The sequence below is a fragment of the Arachis ipaensis genome, chromosome B04 (assembly GCF_000816755.2).
Source record: "Arachis ipaensis cultivar K30076 chromosome B04, Araip1.1, whole genome shotgun sequence".
NCBI lineage: Eukaryota > Viridiplantae > Streptophyta > Magnoliopsida > Fabales > Fabaceae > Arachis > Arachis ipaensis.
Window position 1 is genome coordinate 28,014,793 of NC_029788.2, and position 14,553 is coordinate 28,029,345.

The 14,553-nt window shown below is 36.3% G+C and overlaps 1 protein-coding gene and 2 long non-coding RNA genes across 3 annotated transcripts in view; all 3 read right to left on the reverse strand.

Moving 5' to 3' along the window:
* The window catches only part of LOC110271009, a 16,907-nt gene extending 2,595 nt beyond the window's left edge, over positions 1–14,312 (reverse strand). Inside the window, exons 1-2 of the long non-coding RNA XR_002360948.1 lie at positions 13,993–14,312; positions 1,354–1,357 (exon numbers count right to left, since the gene is read on the reverse strand). This is a non-coding gene — a long non-coding RNA (uncharacterized LOC110271009). The remainder of the gene's footprint in view (positions 1–1,353; positions 1,358–13,992) is intronic.
* LOC110271008 lies at positions 10,326–10,780 on the reverse strand. Its single transcript, XR_002360947.1, has 2 exons — positions 10,662–10,780; positions 10,326–10,483 (listed from the first exon to the last, which is right to left on the reverse strand). It is a non-coding gene; the product is annotated as an uncharacterized LOC110271008 (long non-coding RNA).
* On the reverse strand, positions 11,684–13,551 carry LOC107637690 (nucleobase-ascorbate transporter 12-like). Its single transcript, XM_016341057.2, has 3 exons — positions 13,371–13,551; positions 12,571–12,805; positions 11,684–12,267 (listed from the first exon to the last, which is right to left on the reverse strand). Exons 1-3 carry the CDS (start codon positions 13,518–13,520, stop codon positions 11,879–11,881), a joined length of 774 nt encoding a protein of 257 aa, XP_016196543.2. The 5' UTR covers positions 13,521–13,551; the 3' UTR covers positions 11,684–11,878.

Sequence of the window (14,553 nt, forward strand, 5' to 3'; positions counted from 1 at the left end):
AAGTTTTCACTTGACACCTTCACGCCACAAGCACATGGTTAGGGACAGCTTGGTTTAGCTGCTTAGGCCAGGATTTTATTCCTTTAGGCCTTCCTCTCCACTGATGCTCAAAGCCTTGGATCCTTTTTATTACCCTTGGCTTTTGGTTTTAAGGGCTATTGGCTTTTTGCTCTTGCCTATTGGTTTAAAGAGCTTTTGGTTTTTCTTTGCTTGATTTTTCTCTCTTTTTTTTTCGCCATTTTTCTTTTCTCTTTTTTTTCGCAAGCTTTTGTATTCACTGCTTTTTCTTGCTTCAAGAATCATTTTTATGATTTTTCAGATTATCAAATAACATGTCTCCTTTTTCATCATTCTTTCAAGAGCCAACATATTTAACATTCATAAACAACAATTTCAAAAGACATATGTACTGTTCAAGCATTCATTCAGAAAACAAAAAGTATTGTCACCACATCAAAATAATTAAACTAGTTTCAAGGATGAATTCGAAACCCTGTACTTCTTGTTCTTTTGTTTTTAGAACATTTTTGATTTAAGAGAGGTGATGGATTCATAGGACATTCATAAATTTAAGGCATAGACACTTAAATACTAATGATCATGTAATAAGACACAAACATAAACATAAAGCATAGTAAACAAAAAATAGGAAAATAAGAACAAGGAGATTAAAGAACGGGTCCACCTTAGTGAGGGTGACGTCTTCCTCTTCTTGAAGAACCAATGGTGCTCTTGATCTCCTCTATGTCTCTTCCTTGTCTTTGTTGCTCCTCCCTCATAGCTCTTTGATCTTCTCTAATCTCATGGAGAATGATGGAGTGCTCTTGGTGTTCCACCCTTAGTTGTCCCATGTTGGAACTTAATTCTCCTAGGGTAGTGTTGATTTGCTCCCAATAGTTTTGTGGAGGAAAGTGCATCCCCTGAGGCATCTCAGGGATTTCTTGGTGAGGGAATTCCTCATGCTCTTGTTGAGGTCCATGAGTGGGCTCTCTTGATGTGCAGTCAAATGCTCTACTACTGAGCTATGGACCCTTGAGATGAATCTCTCCATCTCTCATGACTCAGAGGTGGAAGCAATTGCCTTCCCTTTCCTCTTTCTTGAGGTTTCTCTGGCCTTAGGTGCCATTAATGGTTATGGAAAAATAAAAAACAATGCTTTTACCACACCAAACTTAAAATGTTTGCTCGTCCCCGAGCAAAAGAAGAAAGAAAGAAGGAGAAGAGGAAGAAAATGAAGGAGATGGAGGGAGAGTGATTAGGTGATTGGTGAGGGGTATTTATGGAAGAGAGTTATGAAAAGGTGTGAAGAGGAGAGAAGAAAATGTGGGGATCCTGTGGGGTCAAGGACTTAACATCCCTGCTCCAATTAGGCGTGTAAAACACCCTTAGCATGCATGTCTGGCGTTAAACGCCAGCTTGCTGCATGTTTTTGGCATTAAACGCCCAAATGTAGCCTGTTTCTGGCGTTTAACGCCACTTCCATGCTCTGTTCTGGCGTTAAATGCCAGTCTGGTGCTTGTTTCTGGCGTTTAACCCCAGCTTGATGCTTCTTTCTGGTGTTAAACGCCAGTTTGATGCTTCTTACTGGCGTTTAAACACCAGTAAGTTCTTCCTCCAGGGTGAGCTGTTTTTAAAGCTGTTTTTCATTCTATTTTTTATTTTTCAGTAGTTTTTGTGACTCCACATGATCATCAACCTAAAAAAACATAAAATAACAATAGAAAATAAATAGATATAATTAAATAACATTGGGTTGCCTCCCAACAAGCGCTTCTTTAATGTCAATAGCTTGACAGTGAGCTCTCATGGAGCCTCACAGATGTTCAGAGTATTGTTGGGACCTCCCAACACCAAACTTAGAGTTTGTATGTGGGGGTTCAACACCAAACTTAGAGTTTGGTTGTGGCCTCCCAACACCAAACTTAGAGTTTGACTGTGGGGGCTTTGGTTGACTCTGCAGTAAGAGAAGCTTTTCATGCTTACTCTCCATGGTTACAGAAGGAGATCCTTGAGTTTTAAACACAAGGTTGTCCTCATTCAGTTGAAGGACCAATTCTCCTCTGTTCACATCAATCACAGCTCTTGCTGTGGCTAGGAAGGGTCTTCCAAGGATGATGGATTCATCCTCATCCTTCCCAGTGTCTAGGATTATAAAATCAACAGGGATGTAAAGGCCTTCGACCTTTACTAACACGTCCTCTACTTGTCCATAAGCCTATTTTCTTGAGTTGTCTACCATCTCTAAAGAGATTCTGGCAGCTTGTACCTCAAAGATCCCAAGTTTCTCCATTACAGAGAGTGGCATTAAGTTTATTCCTAACCCTAGGTCACACAGAGCCTTCTCAAAGGTCATGGTGCCTATGTTACAGGGAATTAGGAATTTACCAGGATCCTGCTTCTTTTGAGGTAATTTTTGCCTATCCAATGCATTTAGTTCATTTGTGAGCAAGGGAGGTTCATCTTCCCAAGTCTCATTGCCAAATAATTTGGCATTCAGCTTCATTATTGCACCAAGGTACTTAGCAACTTGCTCTTCCGTAATGTCTTCATTCTCTTCAGAGGATGAATACTCATCAGAGCTCATGAAGGGCAGAAGGAGGTTCAATGGAATCTCTATGGTCTCTAGATGAGCCTCAGATTCCTTTGGTTCCTCAAAGAGAAACTCCTTATTGGTCACTGAGCGTCCCAGGAGGTCTTCCTCACTAGGATTCACGTCCTCCTCCTCCTCTTTGGGTTCGGCCACACCAAGTAAGGTAATGGCCTTGCACTCTCTTTTTGGATTCTCTTCTGTATTGCTTGGGAGAGTACTAGGAAGAGTTTCAGTGACCCTTTTACTCAGCTGGCCCACTTGTGCCTCCAAATTCCTAATGGAGGACCTTATTTCATTCATGAAACTTAGAGTGGCCTTAGATAGATCAGAGACTATATTTGCTAAGCTAGATGGATTCAGCTCAGAATTCTCTGTCTGTTGCTGAGTGGGTGATGGAAAAGGCTTGCTATTGCTAAACCCATTTCTTCCACCATTATTAAAGCCTTGTTGAAGCTTTTGTTGATCCTTCCATGAGAAATTTGGATGATTTCTCCATGAGGGATTATAGGTATTTTCATAGGGTTACCCTATGTAATTCACCTCTGCTATTGCAGGGTTCTCAGGATCATAAGCTTCTTCTTCAGAATATGCCTCTTGAGTACTGTTGGATGCAGCTTGCAATCCATTCAGACTCTGAGAAATCATATTGACTTGCTTAGTCAATATTTTATTCTGAGCCAATATGGCATTTAGAGTATCAATTTCAAGAACTCCCTTCCTCTGAGGCATCCCATTACTCATAGGATTTCTTTCAGAAGTGTACATGAACTGGTTATTTGCAACCATGTCAATGAGTTCTTGAGCTTCTGCAGGCATTTTCTTTAGGTGAATGGATCCACCTGAAGAATGGTCCAATGACATCTTTGATAATTTAGACAGACCATCATAGAATATATCCAGGATGGTCCATTCTGAAAGCATGTCAGAAGGACACTTTTTGGTCAGTTCCTTGTATCTCTCCCAAGCTTCATAGAGGGATTTACCTTCTTTCTATTTGAAGGTTTGAACATCCACTCTAAGCTTGCTAAGCTTTTGAGGAGGAAAGAACTTGGCTAAGAAAGTCGTGACCAGCTTCTCCCAAGAGTTCAGGCTATCTTTAGGTTGAGAGTCCAACCATATTCTAGCTCTGTCTCTTACAGCAAACGGGAAAAACATAAGCCTGTAGACCTCGGGATCAACCCCATTGGTCTTAACAGTCTCACAGATTTGCAAGAATTCAGTTAAGAACTGAAAAGGATCTTCTGATGGAAGTCCATGAAACTTGCAATTCTGTTGCATTAGAGAAATTAATTGAGGCTTTAGCTCAAAATTGTTTGCTCCAATGGTAGGGATTGAGATGCTTCTTCCATGTAAATTGGAATTTGGTGCAGTAAAGTCACCAAGCATCTTCCTTGTATTGTTATTATTTTCGGCCATGTCTCCTTCTTTTTCAAAAATTTCTGTCAGATTTTCTCCAGAGAGTTGTGCTTTAGCTTCCCTTAGCTTCCTCTTCAGAGTCCTTTCAGGTTCAGGATCAGCCTCAACAAGAACGTTCTTATCCTTGTTCCTGCTCATATGAAAAAGAAGAAAATAGAAAAGAAGAGGAATCCTCTATGTCACAATATAGAGATTCCTTTATGTGAGTAGAAGAAGAAAAGAATAGAAGAAGAGAAATTCGAACACCAGGAGAAAAAGAGGGTTCGAATTTTTAGAAGAAGAGAAGTGTTAGTAAATAAATAAATAATTAGAAGGAGATGAGAGAGAAGAATTTTCGAAAATAATTGAAAAGAAAAATTATTTTTGTTTTTAATTTAAATTTAAAGTTAAAATTCGAAAGTTTAAAAAAAAAGAAAAATTAAATTAAAATTTAAAACAATTAGTTAATTAAAAATGAATTTTGAAAAAGAGGGAAGGGATTTTCGAAAATTAGAGAGAGAAAAGTAGTTAGGTAGTTTTGAAAAAGATAAGAATCAAACAAAAAGATAAGATTAATTGAAAAAGATTTGAAAATCAGTTTTTGAAAAGATAAGAAGTTAGAAAAGATTTTGAAATTGATTTCGAAAAAGATGTGATTGAAACTTATTCTGAAAAAGATTTGAAAAAGAAATTTAAAAAGATTTGATTTTGAAAATTAAAGTTGATTACTTGACTAACAAGAAACAAAAAAGATATGATTTAAAATTTAAAGATTGAACCTTTCTTAATAGACAAGTAACAAACTTTAAAATTTTTGAGTCAATCACATTAATTGTTAGTAAAGATTTTGAAATTATGAAACAAAATAAGAAAAGATTTTTGAAAATCAAATTGAAATTTTCGAAAACATGAAAGAAAAAATGAAAAAGATTTGATTTTTTGAAAAAGATTTGAAAAAGATAGGATTTTTAAATTGAAAATTTGATTTGACTCATAAGAAACAACTAAATTTAAAAACTTTTGACTAAATCAAACCAAATTTTTGAAAATTTATGAGAAGAAGAAAAGGGAAAGATATTTTTTTTATTTTTGAATTTTTAGTGAAGAAAGAGAAAAATAATAAAAAGACTCAATGCATGAAAATTTTGGATCAAAATAAATGATGCATGCAAGAACACTATGAGTGTCAAGATTAACACCAAGAACACTTTGAATGTCAAGATGAACACCAAGAACTTATTTTTGAAAATTTTTAAGAAAAGAAAAACATGCAAGACACCAAACTTAGAAATTTTCAATGTTGAGATATTAATAATTCAAAAATGCATATGAGAAACAAGAAAAGACACAAAACAAGAAATTTTAAAGATCAAACAAGAAGACTTACTAAGAACAACTTGAAGATCATGAAGAACACATGCATGAGTTTTCGAAAAATGCAAAAATTTTAAAAACATGCAATTGACACCAAACTTAAAGTTTGACACAAGACTCAAACAAGAAACATAAAATATTTTTTTTGGTTTTATGACTTTATTAATTTTTTTTTTGGATTTTTCAAAAATTATTTTGGGAAAAACGAAAAAGAAGAAATTTTTTTTGTATTTTTTTTCGAAAATAAGAAATAAAAAGCTTAAAATTAAAATAAAATTACCTAATCTGAGCAACAAGATGAACCGTCAGTTGTCCAAACTTGAACAATCCCCGGCAACGGCGCCAAAAACTTGGTGCACGAAATTGTGATCCTTAACAACGGTGCCAAAAACTTAGTGCTCGGAACGTAATTCACACACTTTGTCACAACTTCGCACAACTAACCAGTAAGTGCACTGGGTCGTCCAAGTAATAAACCTTACGTGAGTAAGGGTCGATCCCACGGAAATTGTCGGCTTGAAGCAAGCTATGATCACCTTGTAAATCTCAGTCAAGCGGATTCAAATGGTTATGGAGTTTTAATAATTAAAAGATAATTAACATGTAAAATAAAGATAGAGATACTTATGTAATTCATTGGTGAGAATTTCAGATAAGCGTATAGAGATGCTTTCGTTCCTCCTGAACCTCTGCTTTCTTGCTGTCTTCATCCAATCATTCCCACTCCTTTCTATGGCAAGCTTTGTGTAGGGCATCACCGTTGTCAATGGCTACTTCCCATCCTCTCAGTGAAAATGGTCCAAGATGCGCTGTCACCGCACGGCTATTCATCTGTCGGTTCTCGATCATACTGGAATAGGATTCACTAATCCTTTTTGCGTCTGTCACTACGCCCAGCACTCGCGAGTTTGAAGCTCGTCACAGCCATCCCTTCCCGGATCCTACTCGGAATACCACAGACAAGGTTTAGACTTTCCGGACCTTAAGAATGGCCGCCAATAGTTCTAGCCTATACCACGAAGACTCTGATCTCACGATCAGAAGGCTAAGAGATACACATTCAAGCTTGTTTGCATGTAGAACGGAAGTGTTTGTCAGGCACGCGTTCATAAGTGAGAATAATGATGAGCGTCACATAATCATCACATTCATCATGTTCTTGTGTGCGAATGGATACCTTAGAGAAGAAATATGCTTGAATTGAATAGAAAAACAGTAGTACTTTGCATTAATTCATGAGGAACAGCAGAGCTCCACACCTTAATCTATGATGTGTAGAAACTCTACCGTTGAAAATACATAAGTGATAATGGTCCAGGCATGGCCGAATGGCCAGCCTCCCCAAATGGCATATGAATTCGAAAATAGGGAAAAGGACCCCTAGTACAATATTAAAGAGTTCTATTTATACTAAAACTAGTTACTAGGGTTACAGAATTGAGTAAATGATGTAGAAATCTACTTCCGGGGCCAACTTGGTGTGTGCTTGGGCTGAGCATTGAAGTTTTCACATGTAGAGGTCTTCCTTAGAGTTAAACACCAGTTTGGAACCTGTTTCTGGTGTTTAACTCTGCTTTGCAACCTATTTCTGACGTTTGACTCCAGAATAGGGCAGAGAGCTGGCGTTAAACGCCAGTTTACGTCGTCTAAACTCGGGCAAAGTATGGACTATTATATATTGCTGGAAATCCCTGGATGTCTACTTTCCAACGCAATTGAGAGCGCGCCATTTGGACTCCTGTAGCTCCAGAAAAGCCACTTTGAATTCAGGGAGGTCAGAATCCAACAGCATCTGCAGTCCTTCTTCAGCCTTTGAATTTGGTTTTTGCTCAAGTCCCTCAATTTCAGCCAGAAAATACCTGAAATCACAGAAAAACACACAAACTCATAGTAAAGTCTAGAAATGTAATTTTTATTTAAAAACTAATAAAAATATACTAAAAACTAATAAATCATACTGAAAACTATGTAAAAACAATGCCAAAAAGCGTATAAATTATCCGCTCATCACGCTCCTTCATAGCCAATAACATGACATTTCATTGCAACTACTAGGGAAGACGACCCGGGAGCTAAATACTCTCGGTTTATATTTGTTTTGTTTTGAATTTAACATTTGATTATGAGAGTTTGTTGTTGGTTTGGACTATGCTACTAACGAAGTGATTCTTGTTTTGATTGATTCCAAACCGACACCAATTCTCATTTATCAGATAGTGATAGAAAATGTAATGGTTCCACTCATAGTCAGTCAACCATTCGATGCTCCACCTTTTATGTGTAACTTGGATATTGACACCATGCATTCACCGGAATTTGCTGGATATGAAAACATAAGTTTGTGAGGAGTGAGTAATATATTTTAAAGTAAATAGCTATTTTGGCATCCGAAAGATTCAACTGTTGACAAAATGAATCCCAACATTTGTTTACAAAATAATCCCTAAAAAATATATTGTCTAACAAAGTGACCCAAATATTTAGTCAATGGTTTATTCATCTGGTCAATAGTTAAATTTTAAAGAAATTACTAATCTACCCCTGTCATCATAATCACCACCATCACTCCCATCCCACCCAGTTCTTTTTCCTAATCTCATTCCTTTGTCACCACCCATGTCTACACTCAAACTCACTTATTGCATCATTTTCACTGCCATCACTCCCAGTCCACCTCTTTTTGTTGCCCTATTTCATCTCTCTGCCACCACCCCATTCTACCGCCCTTACCCACTAGCCCAGCATCTTCATCACCACTATCTAGGGGATATTCACCCTAAATTTGAGCTGATAAACAAGCACAACAAACAAAAAACAAAGAACATAAAATCAGAAATTGGTACCATGAAGGGAAGAGCTAGAAAAAAGGACTACAACACCACAGAACTCGGAGAAGCTGACGGTGGGTTAGTTGCGACACTGGCCAGACGAAGGCAACAATGCTCCGAGGAGACGAGAGATGGAGGAGCTTAATGCGTGATGAAAATGGATGGTAGAGCTCAAGGTTCAGTAATTGCAAATGGCATATCTCCATGCACAGGGAATAATGGATGAGGTCCAGGCGCAGTTAATGGCAAACGGCAGAACAACAACTTAAAAAATGCAACGAACAACTGGGTGAATATGAATTCGAGTTCTACAACACTACTTTCAAGCTCAATGAAAGAAGGCTCTACAACTTTAGATTCCCAAGGGCATTCAACATCTCCTAAATCTTCAACAACTTCTTCCTCTTCTTCAACAATCATGGCTTCCTCCAATTGCTCCAATACAAAATCCAACTCCTCATTCTCCACTGGATTTTCTAATCTCTCTTTCATACTCCGCCCTTCAATTGATTATCTACATGTGGTCATAGGAGTACTTTGAGTGTCTAAGCTTTGGGAGACTAAAGGGATTACTACCTCTTGGAGAATAGTATAAATCTCTGTTTTCTCTTAGAGATATGAAATGAAAAAGTCATTCATTAATGTTTGAGGTGGAGAGGAAGGTTCATCATATGGGAGAAAATGTTTACAATAGGAAGGTGGTTCAATTTGGTGGGAGTATTGAGGTGGTATATGAGAGAATGATGGTTCTTAGGAGTAATTGTGTTGAAATTGTGGTGGCTTTAAGGGTTTTCTTGCATAATGGTCACAAGGATAAGGTAAAGAAGGTTGGTTGTATTATGGATATGGGTTATAGGATGGTGTTTGGTAAAATGGAGCTTGTGAGGTAGGTTGAGAACTATGTTGTGGAGTTGGTTCATAAGAGTATGCATTATAGGATGGAGTAGGATCATTATTGGCTGGAGAAAAATAGTATGGATACCAAGAGGTTTGTTCATGAGCATGTAATTCCTCCCTTGATTGATTTCCAATCCCATAGCACATGTCTTCATTAAAGCTTGCATTTCCTGCAACATAGTTATAACCAAACTCATAGCCACAAGGATGAGAATTCATGAAAAGAGAAAATAAAAACAAGAACTAATAAGAGGTAAGGAAAATAAACTCATAAAACTAGCAAGACCTAACAAAAAAGCCAAAAATCAAACTATTAACAATATCCACATATATACAACAACCAACAATAAGCACACATTGCAATTCCTCGGCAACGGCACAAAAAACTTTATGTGGGATAAATGTCGGTCTAGAATTTCTCAAAGGGATTTTGGTTGCAAGCATAGTCCAAATGAACAATTAATCCTCAATCAAAGTTTAAAAGGGTTGTCACAATACAAATCAAAATAACTGGGAGTATCAATCCACAACTAGAAAATGGATTAATACAGACAGATTTACAGACAGATTTAGTCTTTATTACAGACGAATTTTTGGTTACAGACGAAATTACCGACGGATTTTGTCCCTCTGTAAAATCCTTGTTGGAAATTATTTACCAACGGATTTTTTTCCGTCAGAAAATTATCGACGGATTTTTACCAATTACCGACGGATTTTCCCTCTGTAAATTCTCCATCCATTTCCCAAAGACAACGAACTTTTCGACGGATTTTCCGTCTGTAATTACAGACAGATTTTCCGATGGATTTTCCGTCTGTAATTACAGACGGATTTTCAGACGGATTTTCTGTCTGTAATTACAGATGGATTTTCCAACAGATTTTCCGTCTGTAATTTGAACTTTGGAAAATCATCTCACACTCTGATTACAGACAGAAAATTCGTCTGTAAATCCGTCAGTAAGGTAAAATAGAATTTTTTTTAAATTTTTCTATTACAAAATAAATACTTTAGATTTGTTTTCTAAATTTACTCCATCAAACACACTCTAAATTGAAAAAAAGAAAGCCAAAAATCACATAGATAAACATAATATTCATTACATGATACCTATAAAATTGGATGTTATTTTTCAACATTATTCAATATCTCACTGTCTTGATAAAAAGATACCCCAAAGTTTCTTTTAAACTACAACAGAGAAGGGCAGGACTTTCAGCCTAAATTTTAAAATTATTTCCTCATGCTCTCTTTAAAGTTTAAACTCTCCAATCTAATCTGAGTTACATGATTCTTCACTCCATGGTAGACTCTTGTGTGGCTGAAACTTGAAAGTATTTGTTCATCTAGTTCTTCTTCTTTGATTTGTTTGCATTGGACTGAGCATATGCAGTTCCTGGTGTCAAAAAATAGGACATGGACAGATTTCAGAAGCCTAACAATGTTTTATAGGATTAAGAAAAAGTGAAGGAGGATAACAAAAACACAACTTTAAAACAGAACTGCAAGAGAGAGAGAGAGAGATGCTTGCATGCTCTTGAAGCACATTTAATTTGTTCTACAGGAACACTCACATTTAAGAGAGATGCTTGCATGCTCTTCAATCATGGTCATGCACAGAATGCATAAAAACAAACATGCATACAAGTTATTTGTCAGATTGAGTGAGATTCAATTCTTAGGGAATGAGAGCAAATAAACCAAAAGATCACAGAGAGAGTAAAATACTAAAATACAATCTCTATCAAGCTTATCATCAAAACCATGCTAACAGAACAACCATGCATATGAACAAAACCAGATAAATGTAGCATTCATTTAGTGGCATAACATTTTGTCAACGCTTCACGAGATTCACCAAATTCAGGTTAATATAGAAACGAAATCCAGCCGGACTTATATCTCTGCATAGCAAACCTGAAAAGATTCAACCAAGATCACAAGTTAACTAGATAAGCCCTCCACAAAAAGGGGGATATATACAAATTAATAATTTAAGGGACTAGCCATTGACCCCGAAGAAGGAATCTCAGGCATAATAACAGTTTGAAATTATTTAATTCCATGCAGATGTATCATTTAGTTAGCTACTGCCAGCAACAGTTAATCATAGATGCAACTGTGCCATCACAAACTATAAAAATTAATTCATGCATAAAACTCAATCATCACAATTAGCAAAAATTATTTCAATACCAAAATTATAAAATAAAAAGAGGTATTAAAGTCACATCAGCTGCAATAATAAGTACAAAAAGCTTAAATAATAAAGGTAACAATAATAACAATCAATAGTGTAAATCAAAGCGGTGGTAGCCAGAGATACCAACATCAGCTGCAAAATGAACCAATATCGTGTTATTTTAGGAACTTGACCCTGAATAACTGGAGCATAGTAGTTTAGAGAAAGCATTCAAGTGCAAACGAACAGGCCCATTGCAAAACTAAAGCTATATATATATATAGTAGCTTTCATCGGATCTTGAATTCACAAGTCACATGAACCCACATATTAAAATATAAACATATACACACACATTAACAATATGTAATGCAGTACCAGTAAAATAAAAATTATAAAAAAAGGAAAAAAGAAAAGATGATTATGCCGCAATTACTAATTAAATAAGAGCAGGCAGGAGAATGTCAATGATGCGGAATATACAGTCAAAACCAAATAACAGAAAACTGCAAATAACTATTCCCTATTGAAAATTATTTTAGTTTACTTCCATTCACCAAATCATTCAGATATTTAGGCAGTGAAACAATTTTATCTACTGCAGTAACCTCAACATATGAAATAGACAATGGCACTTCTGAATATCTTTTTCACAAAATATGACACCAAGAATGCAAGCATAAGGTTTGTTAAAACATGAGAAAGACATACCCCTCCATTCTTGCTCTGTATAGGTCCATGAGAAGCCACAACATAAGGCTGGAAATAATTTGGCACTGACATGTTGGAGTTTGGAGAGAGACCATATTGTTGAAAGTAGGCAGGTATGGAAAGAGAGAAAAACAATGATAACCCAACAATGATGATATTCCGAGAGCTTCCAGCCTCACTATACCATAGGTTTGACAAGCCCAATGCAGTAAGCATTGCCCACGTAAAGCAGAGTAGACCAGCAACAATGACATCAGGAATTGAAGCAATGAAACCTCCAACCTTACCTGTTGTATAGCATAAGCATAGGTAAACACAGATTGCATGAAAAGAAGTTCTACAATTGACAGAACAAAAAAAAATATTATATATTTATATGCACATCATTTCAAACATGATACATTGAATATTTCAAACTAAAACAAACTGCTTTCCTGAGTAAAATATATATAGTTACAATCTCGAAGATTAGCTTCTCAAAGAACATTATTTTGAAAAGGCTATTTATATGAAGAACCAATAGCCTCTGAGATGGCTTAATGTACATTTCGTGAAGGTTAGATCCAAGAACAAAATGATAAAAGACTTACCCACAAGAGACAACACTATTAAAAAGCAAGCCCCCAGTTGAACTGCCCTGCGGCTTCCCATTTTAGTTACAGCAATTGTGTGGACATTTTCAGTTATAGTTGTCGACCCAGTTCCAGTTCCCCAGAGACCAGCCAACACACTTGTAAGACCTTCCAAACCAATTCCTCGACTTAGAACTCCAGGAGTTGGAGGTCTGGATGCCACCAGTAAAGAAGAGGCATGGTATGATCCAACCTACAAAGTTTAAAGCAAATCAATATCAACACCACAGTATAATGATTTATTAATCCTGTATACAGGGAAAAGGGGGAAAAAGTGAAAGAACAGTAAAATTTTGATATACTGTACTGTTAATCTGATACATCAGTACCACCTTATTATTTGACTGATCACATTGTGAATATTTGCAATCAAAAGAATTCTAACACTTCATACATTGAAAGCACTACATTACTCTTCAGTATAGTTTAAACAAATGAGAACGAAATAAGGAATTAATAAATAGAGACTGACTGAAAGCTTGCAGCTAAAATGAAATGACACATAAGTGAATAGCAATTGCAACTTTCATCACCTGCTAGTATACTGCGGTAATAGAACCTAGTGGATGGTTAGTTTTTCTAACTTAACACAAGCAAGTTAAATTATTGACATGTTCAAAGTTAAGATAGGACAATATCATTTGATTCATATAGACAACCCCAATAAAAGGTTAAAGGCATTGTAATCATTGTTAATCTAAATCAAGATAACAAAATACAGACCAGGAACCAGAGCTAAAAAGAGACAAGAAACTAACCGAATCCACAGATAAGATTACAGAAACCAAACACATCACAAGAGCCATTTTCCAGTGGAAGACAGGTGTACCCCATTGTAGTGGATAAGGAAATCTAAACCATGGAGATGATCTCAGTGCATGAGAAGTATCAACCCGGCAATGTTTCATCCTTAAAAAATTCTTTCTGCAGTGCTGTGACTACAACTTCCATCAAAGCTTTTCAATTTTTCTTTACAAAGAAAAACCCTCAAACTTGCTTAAAACTATTATCAAATCAAACTATTAAGTATTAGACCCTACTTTATATCTTCATCATAATCGCTGACGTTGAAATTGATATCTGTATCAATGCCATGGAACTTGATCGCAGCTCAATCATATGCCCTGAAAATTAAATCAAACTTACACACTAAAATTCAAATCCATGAAATATTTTTCATTAGCCAAAAAGAAAAAAAAGAACCGATAACAAAATTACCTAGCTGCAGCATGTGCTGTGTCAAATCCACCTATTAAAATATATAAATAAATAAATTTATAAACAAACAGAAAGAAAGAAACGCACAGCTGAGGAAGAGAAAACAACGATGGTATTGAAAGAAAGAAAACAGCCATGAAAGAGAAAGGAGATTAGGGTTACCTGCATAGCTGAGGCAAGATCGAAGAGAGAAACACAGCAACACACGGAAAAGAGCAAGCACTAGTGGCGAGATCGAAGAGAGAAACGCGCATTAGGGTTCGAAAGGGAGCGATGCGAGCAAGGCCGATGGAAGGGGTGCGACGAAGAAGAACCGGGAAGGGGTGCGACGGAAGGGAGCGATGCGAGCAAGGCCGATGGAATTTGAGTGCAATGGAGGTTTGTGAGACGGCGGTGCAAGGCTGATAGAGCCGCCGATGAAGCATTCAGAAGGGATGAGTGTGGAATCGCGAAAGTGTGGTGGAAAATGAAGAGGTATAACCGTGATCTTCAAATCTTTATTCTATTATTTTCGACAAAAAATTTTAAATTACAGACGGATTTTCTGTCTGTAATAATTTAATAAAATATAACATTGTTGTTTATTTAATTACAGACAGATTTTCCGTCTGTAATTATTTCCCACGAAAAAAATTAATTTTTTTCGATGGAATTATCGACAGATTTTCTTTTCCGTCTGTAATTTATGGTAATTCATTTTTTTTATTTTTCGACAAAAAATCT

Bases quoted from the DNA above. Each gene is read 5' to 3' on its own strand.
- LOC107637690 (XM_016341057.2), bottom strand. From the start codon at position 13,520: ATGAAACATTGCCGGGTTGATACTTCTCATGCACTGAGATCATCTCCA. The intron at 12,806-13,370 runs GTTAGTTTCTTG...TAAACTTTGTAG, and splicing joins TAATCTTATCTGTGGATTCG to GTTGGATCATACCATGCCTC. The intron at 12,268-12,570 runs GTAAGTCTTTTA...GCTATACAACAG, and splicing joins AATAGTGTTGTCTCTTGTGG to GTAAGGTTGGAGGTTTCATT.